The following is a 15,573-nucleotide window of genomic DNA, read 5'->3' as shown; positions in this document are numbered from 1 at the left end:
CTGCTACATCTGAGGGGAATCTTTTAAAATTACTTATATCCAAATGTAGATGATCCCCAAAGCAGTTAGTAAGAGATACTATACTTTGTAAAGTGCTGGGAAATGGTGCTGATGATTCAATGTAAATTTATCTATCTCTCATTCCTTTTTTCCCAATAAATGTAACAATGTAATGTGGGCTAGGTGAAATGAGGGAGATTGGTAGACTAATGAGGGAGAGAGGGAGATTGCTGCTATTTCAGGGAGTCTCCTGCATAATGCAGGAGGGGAGGTAACTATGAGATACAGTATGTAGTAATTATGTGTCTCTTATAGAGGGTACACACAGTGAGATATGCACTATTTTTCTATTCGATTTTACTTATAGAAGCAAAATCGAATAGAAAATCGAATGGGCATCAAATGGTTTTTCTACATTCGATGCAGATTCGATCCCAATGCGCACTCCCATGTAGTGAAAATTGAATAGAAAAATAGTCTTGGCAGGCAGGACAATAGCGTACAGATCTGTCCGATATAGTCAAATTGAATGCATTTTGCATACAATTCGATTTGATCCCAAGTCGATCACAATCGAATCGGGATCGATTTGCAAGGAAAATCGCACCGTGTGTACCCACTATTAGAGGCAGCATGCCTACAAAACGAGGTTCTAGATGTATATTATACATCAGAAAGCCTGCTAAGATGTAGGCACTCAGGGGCAAGCTCCATAGCAAGTGCAATGTATGTTGGGAAGCAAAGAGGGCCTCTCAAAAGCTTTATAACCATGATTTCAATAAATGTACAAAAAAACCGTACATACTGTATGACCCTGAGACTGGATTATGCCCTTGTATGTCCACAGTCACATGTGCTTCTTGTGCACCGTATACTGACCTGGAGATTTTGCGTATGAAGCATGGAAACAGGAAAAATTGATCAGAGCATAAGAGGCCAAGAAGAAGTTGGAGATGATGGGTGCAATCGCATTCAGCTCAGCTGTAAGATAGAATGTTATACATACAGTATTACTTCCACTGTGCTGCTGGCATTCTAAAAATCACTTTATTCTTTCATTTTATTTTGGACAGGTCAATTATTATCAAAAACCTGCCTGGTTTTTATCCTTTATGTATATGGCGCCACAAGGGTTCCGCAGCACCCAGTTACAGAGTACACATAATCAAACTGGAAAACAGTAACTTACAGGTGAAGATAATACCTGACAAATACAGGGTAAATGATTATAGGAACATCAGCCGATTACTGCAACATAAGTATTCAGGTGGCAGCAAACAGCACAAGGATAAGCACATGAGGTAAATGGTCCCTGCTGGTGAGAGCTTACATTCTAAAGAGGGGGGGGGCAGACAGACAGGGGTGACACCGGAGGGGCAGACAGGGCGAGGAACAGAAGGTTAGAAGGACAGTTTGCTGGGTTTGGTGAAGAAGTGGGTCTTAAGAGTCCGTTTGAAGTTCTGTATAGAAGTGGAGAGTCTGAGGGGGAGAGGTAGAGAATTCCAGAGTAAGGGAGCAGCACGTGAAAAATCTTGGAGGTAGGTGCAGGAGGAGGTAATAAGTCGGCAGGAGAGCTGACGGGTGTTAGCCGAGCGAAGGGGAGGAGTGGGAGTGTAAAGGGATATAAGGTCAGAGATGCAAATGGAAGAGGAGTGGGTGACGGCTTTGTAAGCGAGTGTGAGAAGTTTTAATTGATTTCTGAAAGGGTAGGGAAGCCAGAGAAGGGTTTGTAGAAGAGGGGAGGTGGAGGTAGTGCGTTTGGTGGGGAAGATGAGCTGGGCTGCAGCATTGAGGATAGATTGGAGTGGAGACAGGCATTTGTCAGGGCTACCAGTTAGGAGGAGATTGCAGTAGTCCAGTCTGGATATGATCAGTGAGTGGATAATGGTCTTAGTGGCATCTTGGGTGAGAAAAGGTCTAATTCTGGAAGTATTTTTGAGATGAAAATGGCAGGTTTGTGAGAGGTGCTGAAAATGTGGTTTGAAGGAGAGAGAGGAGTCAAGGATTACTCCAAGACAGCGTACTTGGGAGCTAGAGGTGATAGTTGTGCCATCAATGGATAATGAGATTGTGGGATGCGAGGTTGTGCAGGAGGGTGGGAAGATGATCAGGTACTCTTTACCTAGCACGGCGCCCATCGCGGGCATCAAATGCACTAAAAAACGGGTGTGACGCGATGGCCGCGATTTCCCATAGGGATCAATGTTAAAAGTGTGATTGGACGCGATTTTACTGTTCAATGCCTCAATGCCCGCGATTTTTCCATAGGAAACAATGTTAAATGGGCCACAGAGCCCTAATAGTGCCCCTGAAGTCTGAAATGGCCCCCACAATTGTTAACGCCACCCCACGATCAACGTGAACCCGAAGCGTGGCGAGCGCAGCGAGCCTGCGAGGGGCGGCGGTACGCGTCCTCCGACCTTTTCATACCCCCACTATCCACGTCGGCGTGGAGTTGAGAATAGAATAGTGTGGCGAGCGCAGCGAGCCACCGAGCCCGAAGCGTGGCGAGCGCAGCGAGCCCCGCGAGGGGACGCCAATACCTTCACAGGTAAACGCGTCCCTTCGCGGGCTTCACAGGTATCCGCTGCGCTCGCCACGCTCGGTGGCTCGCTGCGCTCGCCACACTATTCTATTCTCAACTCCACGCCGACGTGGATAGTGGGGGTATGAAAAGGTCGGAGGACGCGTACCGCCGCCCCTCGTGGGCTCGCTGCGCTCGCCACGCTTCGGGTTCACGTTGATCGTGGGGTGGCGTTAACAATTGTGGGGGCCATTTCAGACTTCAGGGGGACTATTAGGGCTCTGTGGCCCATTTAACATTGTTTCCTATGGAAAAATCGCGGGCATTGAGGCATTGAACAGTAAAATCGCGTCCAATCACACTTTTAACATTGATCCCTATGGGAAATCGCGGGCGTCGCACCAGTTTTTTTAGTGCATGCGATGGCCGCGATGCCCGCGATTTTTTACCCCCGATGACCGCGATGGACATCGTGGGCGCCGTGCTAGGTAAAGAGTACCGATGATCATCTCAGTCTTGGACATGTTAAGTTTGCGAAAGCGCTGGGACATCCAGGAAGAGATAGCAGAGAGACAGTTAGAGATACAAGTGAGGAGAGCAGGGGGAAAGGTCAGGGGATGAAAGGTAGATTTGAGTATCAGCATAGAGATGATATTGAAAGTCAAAAGAACTAATGAGGATGTATAGAGAGAGAAAAGGAGAGGACCAAGAACAGAACCTTGTGGGACACCAACGGTTAGTGGAAGTGGGGGGGGGGGGGAGGTAGTGTTATGAGAGGATACAGAGAAGGAACAGTCAGAGAGGTAGGAGGACAGCCAGGAGAGAGCAGTATCACGCAGACCAAGGGAGTGAAGGATTTGGAGAAGGAGAGGGTTGTCCACAGTGTCAAATGCAGCAGACAGGTCAAGAAAAATAAGCAGAGAGTAGTGGCCCTTAGATTTGTCAGCATGAAGATCATTGCAGACTTTTGTGAGGGCAGTTTCAGTGGAGTGGAGAGAACAGAAGCCAGATTGGAATGGGTAAAGCAGAGAGTGGGAGGAAAGAAAGTCAGTGAGGCGGTTGTAGACAATATGCTCAAGGAGTTTGGAGGTAAAAGGGAGGAGAGAGATGGGTCGGTAGTTGGAGAGGGTGTTAGGATCAAGGGTAGATTTTTTAGGAATAGGGGAGACAATAGCATGCTTGAAAGCAGAGGGGACAGTGCCTGATGAGAGGGAAAGACTGAGAAGGTGGGCAACAGGCAGAAGGAGAGAGGTGGCGGACGAGGTGGGAGGGGATAGGGTCAAGTGGGGAGGTGGGGGAGGAATGGATGAGGTCCATAACTTCCTCACCAGATATATAGGAGAAAGATGTTAGAGTTGGTGAGAGGGAAGTGGAGGGGTGGTAAGGGATAGGAGTTGGCTGGTTGCTGGCGATCTGGTGGGATAAAATGTCTTGACGTATGAAGTCAATCTTGGATGTGAAATAAGTGGCAAAGTCAATAGCAGACAGTGAGGAAGGGAGAGGAGGTAGTGGTGGGTAGAGGAGGGAGTTGACAGTGGTAAAGAGGCGTCGGGGGTTGGAAGACTGGGAGGAGATGAGAATTTTGAAGTAAGATTCTTTAGCGAGGGAAAGGGCAGCACCAAAGGATGAGAGCATAAGTTTAAAGTTGAGGAAGTCTGCCTTAGAGCGTGATTTCCTCCATTGTCGCTCGGCAGTCAGTGAGCATATTATGTGTATTTTTATCCATGTGGGTGGGCCAGTGTTTTCGTGAAGGAAATGCCTATACATTTCCATTCTTCTTTACATATGTTATTTGCTCCACACATCCATTTTATAAAATAATTTACCATAATCTGTGTTTTTTATTATAATTAATTGAAATACAGTAAATACTTTTATTTGCTTCTCTGCTTAAGATGCTATGCATGTGACTGGGGGGGGGGATGAGAGGGGGGCGGGGGCATGCCCCCATAGTGATTGCATTGCCATGAAGCCACACCCCCTTTGTCGAGGACACACCCCCTTTTCCATGTATCATACAGAATAGTACTCACTATTACTGAATGCTATATGTGTATCCATCCATTTATCACACTTAAGAGAATTAGAAATATGTTACTGTATGCTGTATATACTGTATATCATCCATGTAGCATACTGTAATCACTGTAACTGCATTCTGTACCTAATTCGAGGATGGATCAATAAGTACCTGTGTTAAGAATGAAGATGAAAATTTTTCACAAAAAGTTTTATCTAATTTTCAACATAATCTTCTTTCACGGCAATACACTTTTCCCAATGTATCGAAATAGAGAAGGAAAAGTACTCTCTTTTGTTTTGGGGCACTCTTTTAAATTGTCAAAAGAATTTAATAAAATGTAATTTAATTTAATTTGATTTTTTTTGAAAATTCTTTTGACAATTTAAAAGTGTGCCCCCAAACAAAAGATAGTATTTTCCTTCTTTATTTCGATCCACTACTCTTACTCTCAGGGGAGCACCGCCACGTCACCATTCACCAATCAGTTGGTTGTTTGATCAAAAATTACTGTGGAAATCACAAACTGAACTTGATTTAGAGGTAAAACCTTATCCAAAACCTTAGGTTCTATCCCCTCCCAGATCCCCTTTCCCCACCCCTTCCCCATTTAAAATACTTTTCCCAATGTCCCTGCAATTTCTTTAAACCCTCTAAAAAATATGATTTGTCAAACTCACGTAGGCTTCTGTCTCGACAAGGACCTCCTCGTTTGAGCTGAATTTTTTTCCCGCGAGCCATGGTTTAAGGTTTGGGAACAGAAAGAAGTTGTAGGTAGCCAAGTCGGGTGAGTACGGTGGATGCGGCAATAATTCATATCGCAATTCATGCAATTTGGCCCAACAATTCCGGATAACGGAGATGGTGCATTGTCGTGGTGGAAAAAAAAACTAACCCATGAATCAATCTGAAATTTGGTATGGTGTTGTTTGAAAGATGGTAGTACACGATAGTAAAACCAACTTTCCTCAGCAACGCCATCTGTCTTCAAACACAGGTACTTATTGATCCACCCTCCTATAACCTCAATAGGAGCAGGTGAATTTATTTTTAGAACAGTTAAATATGGAGAACCCAATTTAAACTACTACACTATTCTGGCCCCCCATATTTTTATACAATTATAAACATGGGTAAAATTAACATGTGTTGTTCAAATTTAAATGACTAACCAATCAAAATAAAGGCCACTGCAATAATAAACGTAAGAACGTATCCTCTGATTGGTTCGTTGTTTTTTCCATGTCCTTTAGCGAAAAAGTGAAGTGCTTTATAAATGTTATCCTTGCAGAGAGCCTGTAGGGAAATCAATACACACACTTAACTTATTTCTTTGCAATAAAAATGTTCCATTCCGCTATATGACCCTTCATTACACAGATAATTCACTGTTGCGAACTGATTGCAAAAAGGCTGCCATCATAGGTTGCATTAAATTTTATAGGTACTGCGATATAATATTTAACCAGATAATCATTGAGACTGAACATTTTTAAGACGCAGTATAAAATTGTTAACATCTCATGTAGTTTGAAAGGACTTTGGCACTGTTGATTGTAGCATAAGTGGTTCTCTCAGATTTTAGAACTAATATTACCTGTCATTAACCGATAACCTGAATGATCTTTACCTGTTCATTAAGGTCAAAATGTTGTGCCTGCACGGAAACCAGGTAACACTTACAAAAGGTAAGTACCGACTGATAGATTGCTTTTTTGACGGGGCAAAATTCAATAATAGTGTACAAACGTAAAAAGTGCAAATTAAATCAATTTCATCAATAATCTCAATTTAAACATACTTGTAGATCTTTCTTAGTTGTGCAGTACACATATATGCAGATCTGAGTGCTGCATCTGAAGACGCAGAATCAGATCACAATCTCGGCAATCTGACCACCAGAACTCCTCTGCTGGGGCCAGGAAATTTGTAGACCCTTGCCTCAGCATGCCTACAAAACTGGGGAAACAGGTCTCTGTTTTGTAGAACAGTCCTCCACCACTGCCCTTTGAAGTGTCTAGAAGAGCACAGCACATCCAAGAGGGGAGTGGCTTTGCAGCATGGGGTGTGCTGTAAGAGGTATGCTGATGCATCATGCTACCAGTTTTAGTCATGCTGTAGGCATGCCCAGCACTTACCAAGCTCTGTTGCTGTATAGCTTATTAAGAAGTGATCTCAATATACACAGCGGTAGTGGTAGTGGCGATATAGTGGTAATCAGTAGCCCTTGTGACTGTAGCACAGTCACAAGAGCCCAGGGTGCATCCAATCATGTAGGATGCCTGAGGAGAAAGACGTGCAGTCTTGGAACACATGAGTAGTAGTGCATTTCAGAGGACCGACTGTTCTAGGAAACAACTCGGTGTTTATTGCAAAGCACATTTTTTTAGTAAATTGACAAAACCATGTTGCACTGTAGGTGGGGCAGATGAGTGATTTGGGGATGTGCAGATGGAATAACCAATGATTGCTGCACTCCTGCAAGGCCACACCCCAATTTCTGGCACTGTGTGGGCATGGCCAGCACTCTGTGAGAGTCTGGCCATGCCCACAGCCCCCCTGTCTCCCTGAATAGATGTGTTCATATGAGCACAGCCTCTATTCGCCACTGCTCAGCAATGGGCAGGCGGGACTCTCAACTGCCCCCCTACCGCAGGTGAGATGCAGGTCAATTCCAAAAAACAGGACTGTACCGAGAAAATCGGGACATTTGGGAGGTATGCAGTAAGTTCAAGTAGGAGATAATGAATATACTGCTCAGTTGTGCTGTCCTTTTTAGAGCTTGGTCTTCAGATGGTGTTAGCAACTGTATGTCTCTCCAGCAGCCTATGCACGTAACATTCCCATGCATGTTATTGTGTAGTAGGTCACCGGGGCCAGATGCTGACTGCAAAGTGACAGTGAAAGCTACAGTATCACTTTACTATTCACTCTTCGCTAGTAAAGGCTATTACAGGAGCCACGCCCCTGCCACGCCCCTGGCAAGAGGATTTTCATAAATAGCCACAAAAAGTTATTCATTATTGCTACCATATGCCATGATACAAAATGACACTTTTCTGCCAAAATACATATGTACTGTACTGCTATGTGTAATTATCCACCCTGTGTGGGCCACAATGTGATTGTCTTCACCTAGAACCAAAAGAAACACATAGTATGCATCACCTTGGTCATAATTTATTATCTTTGCCACATACCTGAAATACTTTGGGAGCACTGACAAGAGATGCCAGAGCTGAAGACAACGTGGCTGAGAAAATGCCAGCAATGATGAGGGGGCCAAATCCCGAAACCATACTCATTACCTAGAGAGAGGAATAGAACACATTCCATGTTGTGTATAAGATAGTGGGGATCCTGACTATGCCACCTTGAGGAGAACTGTGGCATTACAGTGATTATTATCAGAACATAAAAGCACTATGATTATGAACAGATAGTATAATACAAAGAGCCTGATTCAGACCTGATTGCTGATATGCAAAGTTGACGATGACTGAGTATATAGGGAGTTATTCTGATTCACTCGAAAATGCACAATGACTCTCTAATGGACAAAACTATATGCACTGCAGGTGGGGCAGATGTAACATGTGCAGAGAGAGTTAGATTTGGGTGTTTTGTTGTTTCTGTGCAGGGTAAATACTGGCTGCTTTATTTTTACACTGCAATATAGATATCAGTTTGAAATACAAACCCCACCCAGATCTAACACTCTCTGCACATGTTACATCTGCCCCATCTGCAGTGCATATTGTCCATTAGAGAGTGAGAGTGATTGTGCCTTTCCGAGTGAATCAAAATAACCCCCATAGTCTCCGCCCAGACAGAAAGAAAACCTGGAATGGATTGAGAATGGATTGCTATTCACTATCTACTTGCAAATCCATTTGCATTTCACCCACCATTGACTGATTGTTTCAGTCTGTGCAAATGTGAGTAAATCACAAGTCTGCGACTGATACAGATTGCTCAAGACAAGCGCTGGAGTCACAGACCATCCCTAAAAACCGCCTGGGCATGCCTTTGTTTTTGTACTATTGGGCTTGTGCATGCGCCATGCGTGCGCCATGCATGCGCCATGCATGCACAGTTATTCAATAATTGCTTGATGCTGATGCTTGACTTGCTAATCAGCGATCAACTCTGAATCAGGCCCAAAGTCTGGCTGTGTGAGCATGTGTAGTTTTATCTATTGCACACAAATTGGATGCTCGCCTTAAAATAAACTGTATAAATGTGTCTGCAGCTCTCGTGAATTGGTATTACTCTGGCACAGCATATTTCAGTATTCAAAAATCAGATGCAGGATGTATAGCGTGGGCCCTCCTGGGACTCAGGGGCCCCTGTGCACTGCACCTATTATAAATTCGCCACTGGTGCCCCAGAGCTACTGTAGTTACAGCCACCTCCAGTTCAACTGGTGACAACTGTTATTCACTGGTCTCTTGCTTTCATGCAAGGGCCAATGTATTTTATATTTGTTTCCTGTGGGGACCAGTGTGATTGTTTTTGCATTTGTGGGCCAATGGTTTGTTTATTTTTTTCCTGTGGGGGTTTGGTAGTGTGCCTTGGCAATTTTAATTGTTGCACTGCAAGTTGAATATGGTTGTTGTCAATCACTGCTCTAGCAGATACCTGCACTGTTCATTACTTATCAGTCTTGGGACACCTCAACATGGAGAAAATGGTGTGATATGGATATTCTGGCTGAAAATTTTATTCACATTACTGGATCAGTTAAATAGGAGGGGCACTGACAACAATGCTGTCTGTTGGAAACAGGTCAATGGTTATAGTTATATGTTTTGTTTTTTTTGTAAAGTTCTTATTTGAGATAATTGATAATACCCTTAGAAAACTGCTATTAACTAAGCTTCTAGTTCTATCTGTGCAAAAAATTCTTTAAGAGTTATTTACATTAGCTGACTGTATGGTCTGAAGCTCCTGTGACAATAATCTTAAATGTAGGGGCATAAGAAGACCTATGGGAATCCCTATTGTGCACTACTTAGGGGTATATTCAATGCGGCCAGCGAGGAGGTTAAATGGCGGGGAACGCTGAAAACAAGCGATCCTCGTTGTTTAATCCCCGCACTGGCCACTCACCCTATTCAACGGAAGGTCAGAGGACGGCGAGGATTCACCCAAACAGCGAGGCTCGTGACTAATGCAGGGAGCATGCTGCATATAGCCGCGAGCCTCGCAGCTTTAGCGCCTGCATACGCCGTTTCCCCCTCGCTCCATAAATCTAGCCAGGGGGAAACAGCATGTGCAGGGGCATCCCTGCTCGCTGTCACAGTTCGCAGAAAGCATTGAATACGCCTCATAGTGTGGTTTTGCCTTATAAATGATTGCCCCTTTAAAAAAAAAAAAAAAACTCTGAGTTTGGCCGACATCCTGCACTCAGAGGCAAAAACATTTGGCCCAATGTATCTTGTTCTATGGCATCTTTTATTGTATCCATATTGTTCATGCTGTTTTATAAATACACAGATTAGGAAAAAAAGCTACAACACAGGCTAACTAAACAGAATCATATATGTGTCCGCATCTCACAGGGAAATTATAACGTCCTTTACTGTAGTTACATATCGGGCCTGATCCAGAACTGATCTCACAGCCGTGAATTTGCACGGCCAGCGCCTCCGCCCTTCTCCAGTAAAAACCCGCCTTGCAAATGAATGTATGCTATGCAAATGGATATGTATAACCCAAAAATGACCATAACTCACCGCAATAGGCTTACCATCAATTGATTTTTACACTGGCCGTAACTCATTGCAGCTGCCGCGTAGCTTAGGACTTACTCGGTGGCTGCGATGAATACAGGCATATCCAACCTGCTACTGATGTCACTCTCCCTCCCCTAATAGGCTTTGCCACACATGCATTTTCCCTGACACTCCCAGCATTTTTTTCAGCACGCCCAGCATTGTTCTTGCCACTCCCTAAAAACAGTCAGTTTCCTACCCCACACGCCCACTCCCTGTCAATCACCTTGCGATCTGCCAGCGAACAGAAAAAGTTGCAGGATCCAGTAGCGTAACTAAAATGTGTGCACCCCCCAGCCAGTAAAATTTGTGCGCCCCTCCCTCCTTCACCGCTGCAGCTGCCTCTGCCGCCGCCACCTGATCCATTGCTGTTCTACTGCCGGGACCAGCAGATGCTCCTGTCTGTGTTCCCAGCACTACCCCTGTGAAAATGTCACATGCAAAATGGCCACCGCCTTAAAGCAGACCATTATTTAGGATGCAAGAGGAGATTGCCCCTCCTCTGGAATCCTTATTAACCGTCTGCTGTGAGAGGGGTGGCCATTTTGTGAGGGGTATTTATAATAGAGAAATAAGTAGCGCTGGGACTGCAGACAGGAAGCTCTGCCTGACCCGGGGTGACGGCAGCAATCGATGCGCTGGCGGCGGCTGCCCCCCCCCGCGCGCAGTGTATCGATAATCGATAATCACCCAATATGCGAATTTGCAGCTGTGCCATCAGGACTGAATCAGGCCCACTGTTATCTCAGTGGCAACGAAGACGTTACATTTAAAATAATGCATAAAGTATAATCTGTTATTGAGCACATTAATCTAAACTGTTTTTACTATGAATTATATTAACAAACACACTCAATCGTGAAGCTAAACAGAAAGTTATTACCAATAGCAAAAATACACTATAAAATGCTCCATTATGTTTTATGCCTAATAAATGTCCATTGCAGATGCAGCTCCCAGTGATCAATACTCACTTGAAAGTTATTCATCAGCCCATATTTACATTTCTCAATCTCACATATGGAGAAGTTGTATCCCAGGTTGCAGGCAGCTGAGCCGTTGCATTGTACGAAAGAAGTGATGGTGTCATTCAAGTTTCCTGTGGCATCACGCACTACGCATGCAGCTGTAGACAAAAATGGGGCCTATATTATTATATGGCTTTTGCTTCCTTTGTAGCAAAATAACATTTTATTGAAAAAAAAAATAAGCCATCCTTGTTAAGGTGCCCATACACGGTACTATTATTGTATGCGTTTTGGACTAGATCACATCGAATGCGATTTGTATGTGATGCGATCTACTGTATTTAAAAATTGTGTGCTGCACATAGTTTTTGAGCTGTGCGATGAGATGTGTGCGGGAGCGCACATCTCACAGCATTCGGCAATTGCACCGTGTATGGGCACCTTTACAACTCAAAGCAGACACTGTCTTGTTCCTCGGGACTCTCTACTGCGCATGTGCAAGGCATTAAAAAATGGCTGCTGCAGGAATACTCTTTTTCCATTTAGGCTGTCTATATATACAGGGGTATATAGGGGTACATTAGGTTGACAGTGTCTAGATCAGCAGTCAAAAGGTCAACCGCTATTGTTTGACAGTCAAAAGGTCGACACATAAAAAAGGTCAAAAGGTTATGGTCAAAAGGTCGGCATGGGAAAAAGTCAACATGAGGTTTTCATGGTTTTTGTGTGTCTATGTCGACACAGGTCCATATGAACAACGTGCGCTCAGCGCACTATTTAATTCTTCCCTCTATGCCCACTGGGATGGTAAAGTATGAACAAGTCAGTTTAAAAAAAAAATTCATTGAAAACTCTTGTCGACATTTTTACTTTGGACCTAATGACCGCATACCCATATACAGAGTGTTAAACCAGTCAAAGTAGTGACTAGGCCCTTATTCAAATCTGATCGCAGTACAAATTTATTCTCAAAATGGGCAAAACCATGTGCACTGCAGGTGGGGCAGATGTTACATGTGCAGAGAGAGTTACATTTGGGTGGGGTGTGTTGAAACTGAAATCTAATTTGCAGTGTAAAAATAATGTAAGCCAGTATTTACTCTGCACAGAAACAAAATAACTCACCCAAATCTAACTCTCTCTATGCATGTTACATCTACCCCACCTGCAGTGCACATGGTTTTGCCCATTTTGAGAACACATTTGTACTGCGATCAGATCTGAATAAGGGCCTATGTCCATTTCAAACTATATCACAAAACACATGAAACCTATACATTTTTCATGTGTATTTGATACACTGCACTTTCCCCAAATTGTATTAGTAGATTGCGTCATCACACGAGGAAGAGGCTGTATTGTATTATTGTATAAAAGTATACACTTTTTTAAACATGACATACAGAGTAAAGTCCATAAACAGGAACTAATTGTACCTGTAATGCATTTTTCAGATGCTGGACTGGATGGGTGTGAATGACCCCTGAACTGTAGAATTGTCTTTTTGTGGCCTGATCTAACTACAGTTTGGGTAATAGACTCTTTTTCATGGGTGTAACTATAGTGATGCAGGGGATGCTATTGTTATAGGGTCCATAGGTTTAAGGGTTCTGGATCCGGGTTAAAAAGTTGCATGCTATTTCCCAGATCTGACTGCTAAGACATTGGGGGCTGAATGCAATATCCTCTGCCGCCAGTTACCGCCCCCCTCCGCCTGCTACTGCAACAATACTAATTTGTTTAGTATTTAGTATGGCAACGGGCAGCTCTTGCCATAAGAGCTGCCATTTGCAAAGCAGCCGGCGGAGGGTGAGTGGGTCCCCGGCGGCTCCTCCCCCTCCTACCCGGCTGCTAGCTCCTGTGGCGGGGTGGGCTCCACCTCCTCCTCCCTGCGCCCGAAAGGGGATGTAGGGGCTAGGGAGGAGGATGTCATTGTTGAGGGGTGAGGGGGGGTTGGCGGGGGTCCGTGCGGGGCGGCGGGGGTCACGGTAAGAAGCCCATAGGCTTCTATGGGGGATCGACAGCTTTTGCTGGGGATACCCCCCACAGTGAAAACCCGGCGTGCGGGTTTCCTGCATCCCAAAATACGGTAAAAACCCAATAACAGGGTTTTTACTGCATTTTTCCTTTAGGGCATCCCAACCAGGGTCTGTACATTTTCAGTTAGAGGAGTGTGTAGTGGGTGTTATAATGGTAAGGGGGCATCTGTAAAGTGGCATAATTTGAACTGGAGACCACTATAAAGTGGCAGAATCTGATCTGCTTGTTGTCTTGCGAAGGGCGATATAATGTTATACGATAAGAACTACATGTGCCACATTTAAGTGGCACAATATGAAATGGAGGCAATATATCCTCACATAACATGAATTGGGCCACTGTAATGTGGCATAATTTGAACTGAGGACACTATTTCATAATGTGAAATGTGAATACATTGTGGCATAATGTGTAGTGGCATCCCTACAATGGTTTATAACATAAACTAGGGCGCTGCTATAGGTCATACTATTAACTAGGTCACTATTGTCAGCATAGAATGAATAACTACTGCTGAGATAGGTCTCTTAAGAAGCATTTGGATAGGGTCGACTTCAATATGTTGCTATGGGGCCAGTTATGTCCATGACTCTTTCAATAGCTTACTGACTGTTGACCTAGACTTTGTGGACCTAACATCCGGAACAGTGTTGCATTCTAACGCAACACATGGCAAATTATACTCACCTGCACAAATAGCGACCGCAAGGTAAGCAATAGTTGTGACCAAGATGGCTAGCATGGTACCCTTAGGAATTGCTCCTTGAGGATCCTGAAAAATAACAAATGTTACTATAGATGGATCCAAGAAATGCAGGTCACTCACAGTGTGTGGGACGTAAATAAAGTACTTTATCACCGGTGGATTTTATCACCGGTCAATCAGCTCCAATCTGTCATTTTTCAAACCAAGCCTGTAACTTCACAGTTAGGAGCTGATTGGCCAGTAAGAAAAACCAGACACTTTATCACTTCACTGAGCTTAATAAATCTGCCCCTCAGTCCCACAGATATAGACATATCATCACATGGTGCATTCTAGACACATTAGAGGAGATTTACTAAGCCGAATACGCCTGAAATATGCGTATTGTTAGGCAGTCATATAGCTATTGGTATTATTTTGACAGGCGTATTTGTATTTATATGCAGGAATACGAATGCATATGCCATTGAAAGAATACGACTAGGAATCACTATTTATTAAAATGTATTGTAATACATGGCTTGTAATTTACAGGCATATTTGGGTGAAGCCTGCATGGATCAATCAGATCCGTGCAGGCTGCAGTGTAAAAAAAATTGTTAAAATAAATAAATTATTTTAAACAGCGCAGTAGGGTGCCAAAGAGCAGGGTTCCCTGTCATTTTTAAAACCAGCACCAGGCTCAATGGCCGGTCCTGGTTCCCAAAATAGGGGGGACAAAACAAATAGGGGTCCCCTGTATTTTGTGAACCAGCACAGGTCCCAACCAGACAGCAGGGTAATGCCACAGCAGGGGGACATTTATAATATAAGGTCCCGTGGCCAAAGCATTTACCCCCTGACATGTCAGCCCAGGCAGGGACCTTGGGGGAGTGGGGACCCCACCCAGTAAACAGATCCCCCTCTCCAATATTAACCCTGCCCAGGCTGAAGCCCAGGGCTGTCCCCGGTGCCCCAGGGGACCTGGCTGATGGCATTTGTGTAATAATAGAATTAACTGTTGGGTTCTGCTGTGGAACTATGCGTCCAAGCAAGCCTCCCCCACATACTGGGACTTGGAGAACAACAAGTTCCAGCATGCGGGACATTAATGGCCATGTTGGGACTCTTCGTTCCACAGCAGAACCAATAGCCAAATAAAAATACACATACACACCAGAGTAGAAATTTAATTACATAACCCCCATACATAGTGATACTTACCTACAGTATCTTGACCTAAAGAATCTGTCCCAGTGGCGGAACTCCAAAATCTGCTCCAACCCACTCGGAATTGCGTCAGGCAGCCCCCACCCCAAAGTTTTGGCAGGCAGCCGCCCCCACCCCAAAGTTTTGGCAGACAGTCATCCCCAACCCTGCCTTACCCCTCTGCTTGCCATCACCATCAGGTCTATGGCCAGAACCCGCAGATCTACTTGTCTGCGGCCCTGGCACTCTTACTGGCTCCTAATGAAAAATTACTTTCACAAAATGGATTCCCCGAACAGAGGACCATTTTTTAAGGTGTCTGCTGTAAGGGGCGGACATTTTCTGAGGGT

The 15,573-nt window shown here is 44.3% G+C and overlaps 1 protein-coding gene across 3 annotated transcripts in view; it reads right to left on the bottom strand.

Moving 5' to 3' along the window:
- The window catches only part of SLC12A1 (solute carrier family 12 member 1), a 151,585-nt gene that overhangs the window by 57,005 nt on the left and 79,007 nt on the right, over window positions 1-15,573 (bottom strand). For all 3 annotated transcript variants that reach the window (XM_083183918.1, XM_083183920.1, XM_083183921.1), the window contains 5 exons: window positions 14,017-14,101; window positions 11,296-11,447; window positions 7,745-7,852; window positions 5,717-5,840; window positions 880-981 (listed from right to left, as the gene is read on the bottom strand). In XM_083183918.1, coding sequence (XP_083040044.1) covers window positions 880-981; window positions 5,717-5,840; window positions 7,745-7,852; window positions 11,296-11,447; window positions 14,017-14,101 — 571 coding nt within the window. The remainder of the gene's footprint in view (window positions 1-879; window positions 982-5,716; window positions 5,841-7,744; window positions 7,853-11,295; window positions 11,448-14,016; window positions 14,102-15,573) is intronic.

Source organism: Crinia signifera, chromosome 4, assembly GCF_055691185.1.
Source record: "Crinia signifera chromosome 4, ASM5569118v1, whole genome shotgun sequence".
Classification (NCBI taxonomy): domain Eukaryota; kingdom Metazoa; phylum Chordata; class Amphibia; order Anura; family Myobatrachidae; genus Crinia; species Crinia signifera.
The sequence above is the reverse complement of the archived record's forward strand: the minus strand, read 5'-3'. Positions and strand labels throughout refer to the sequence as shown.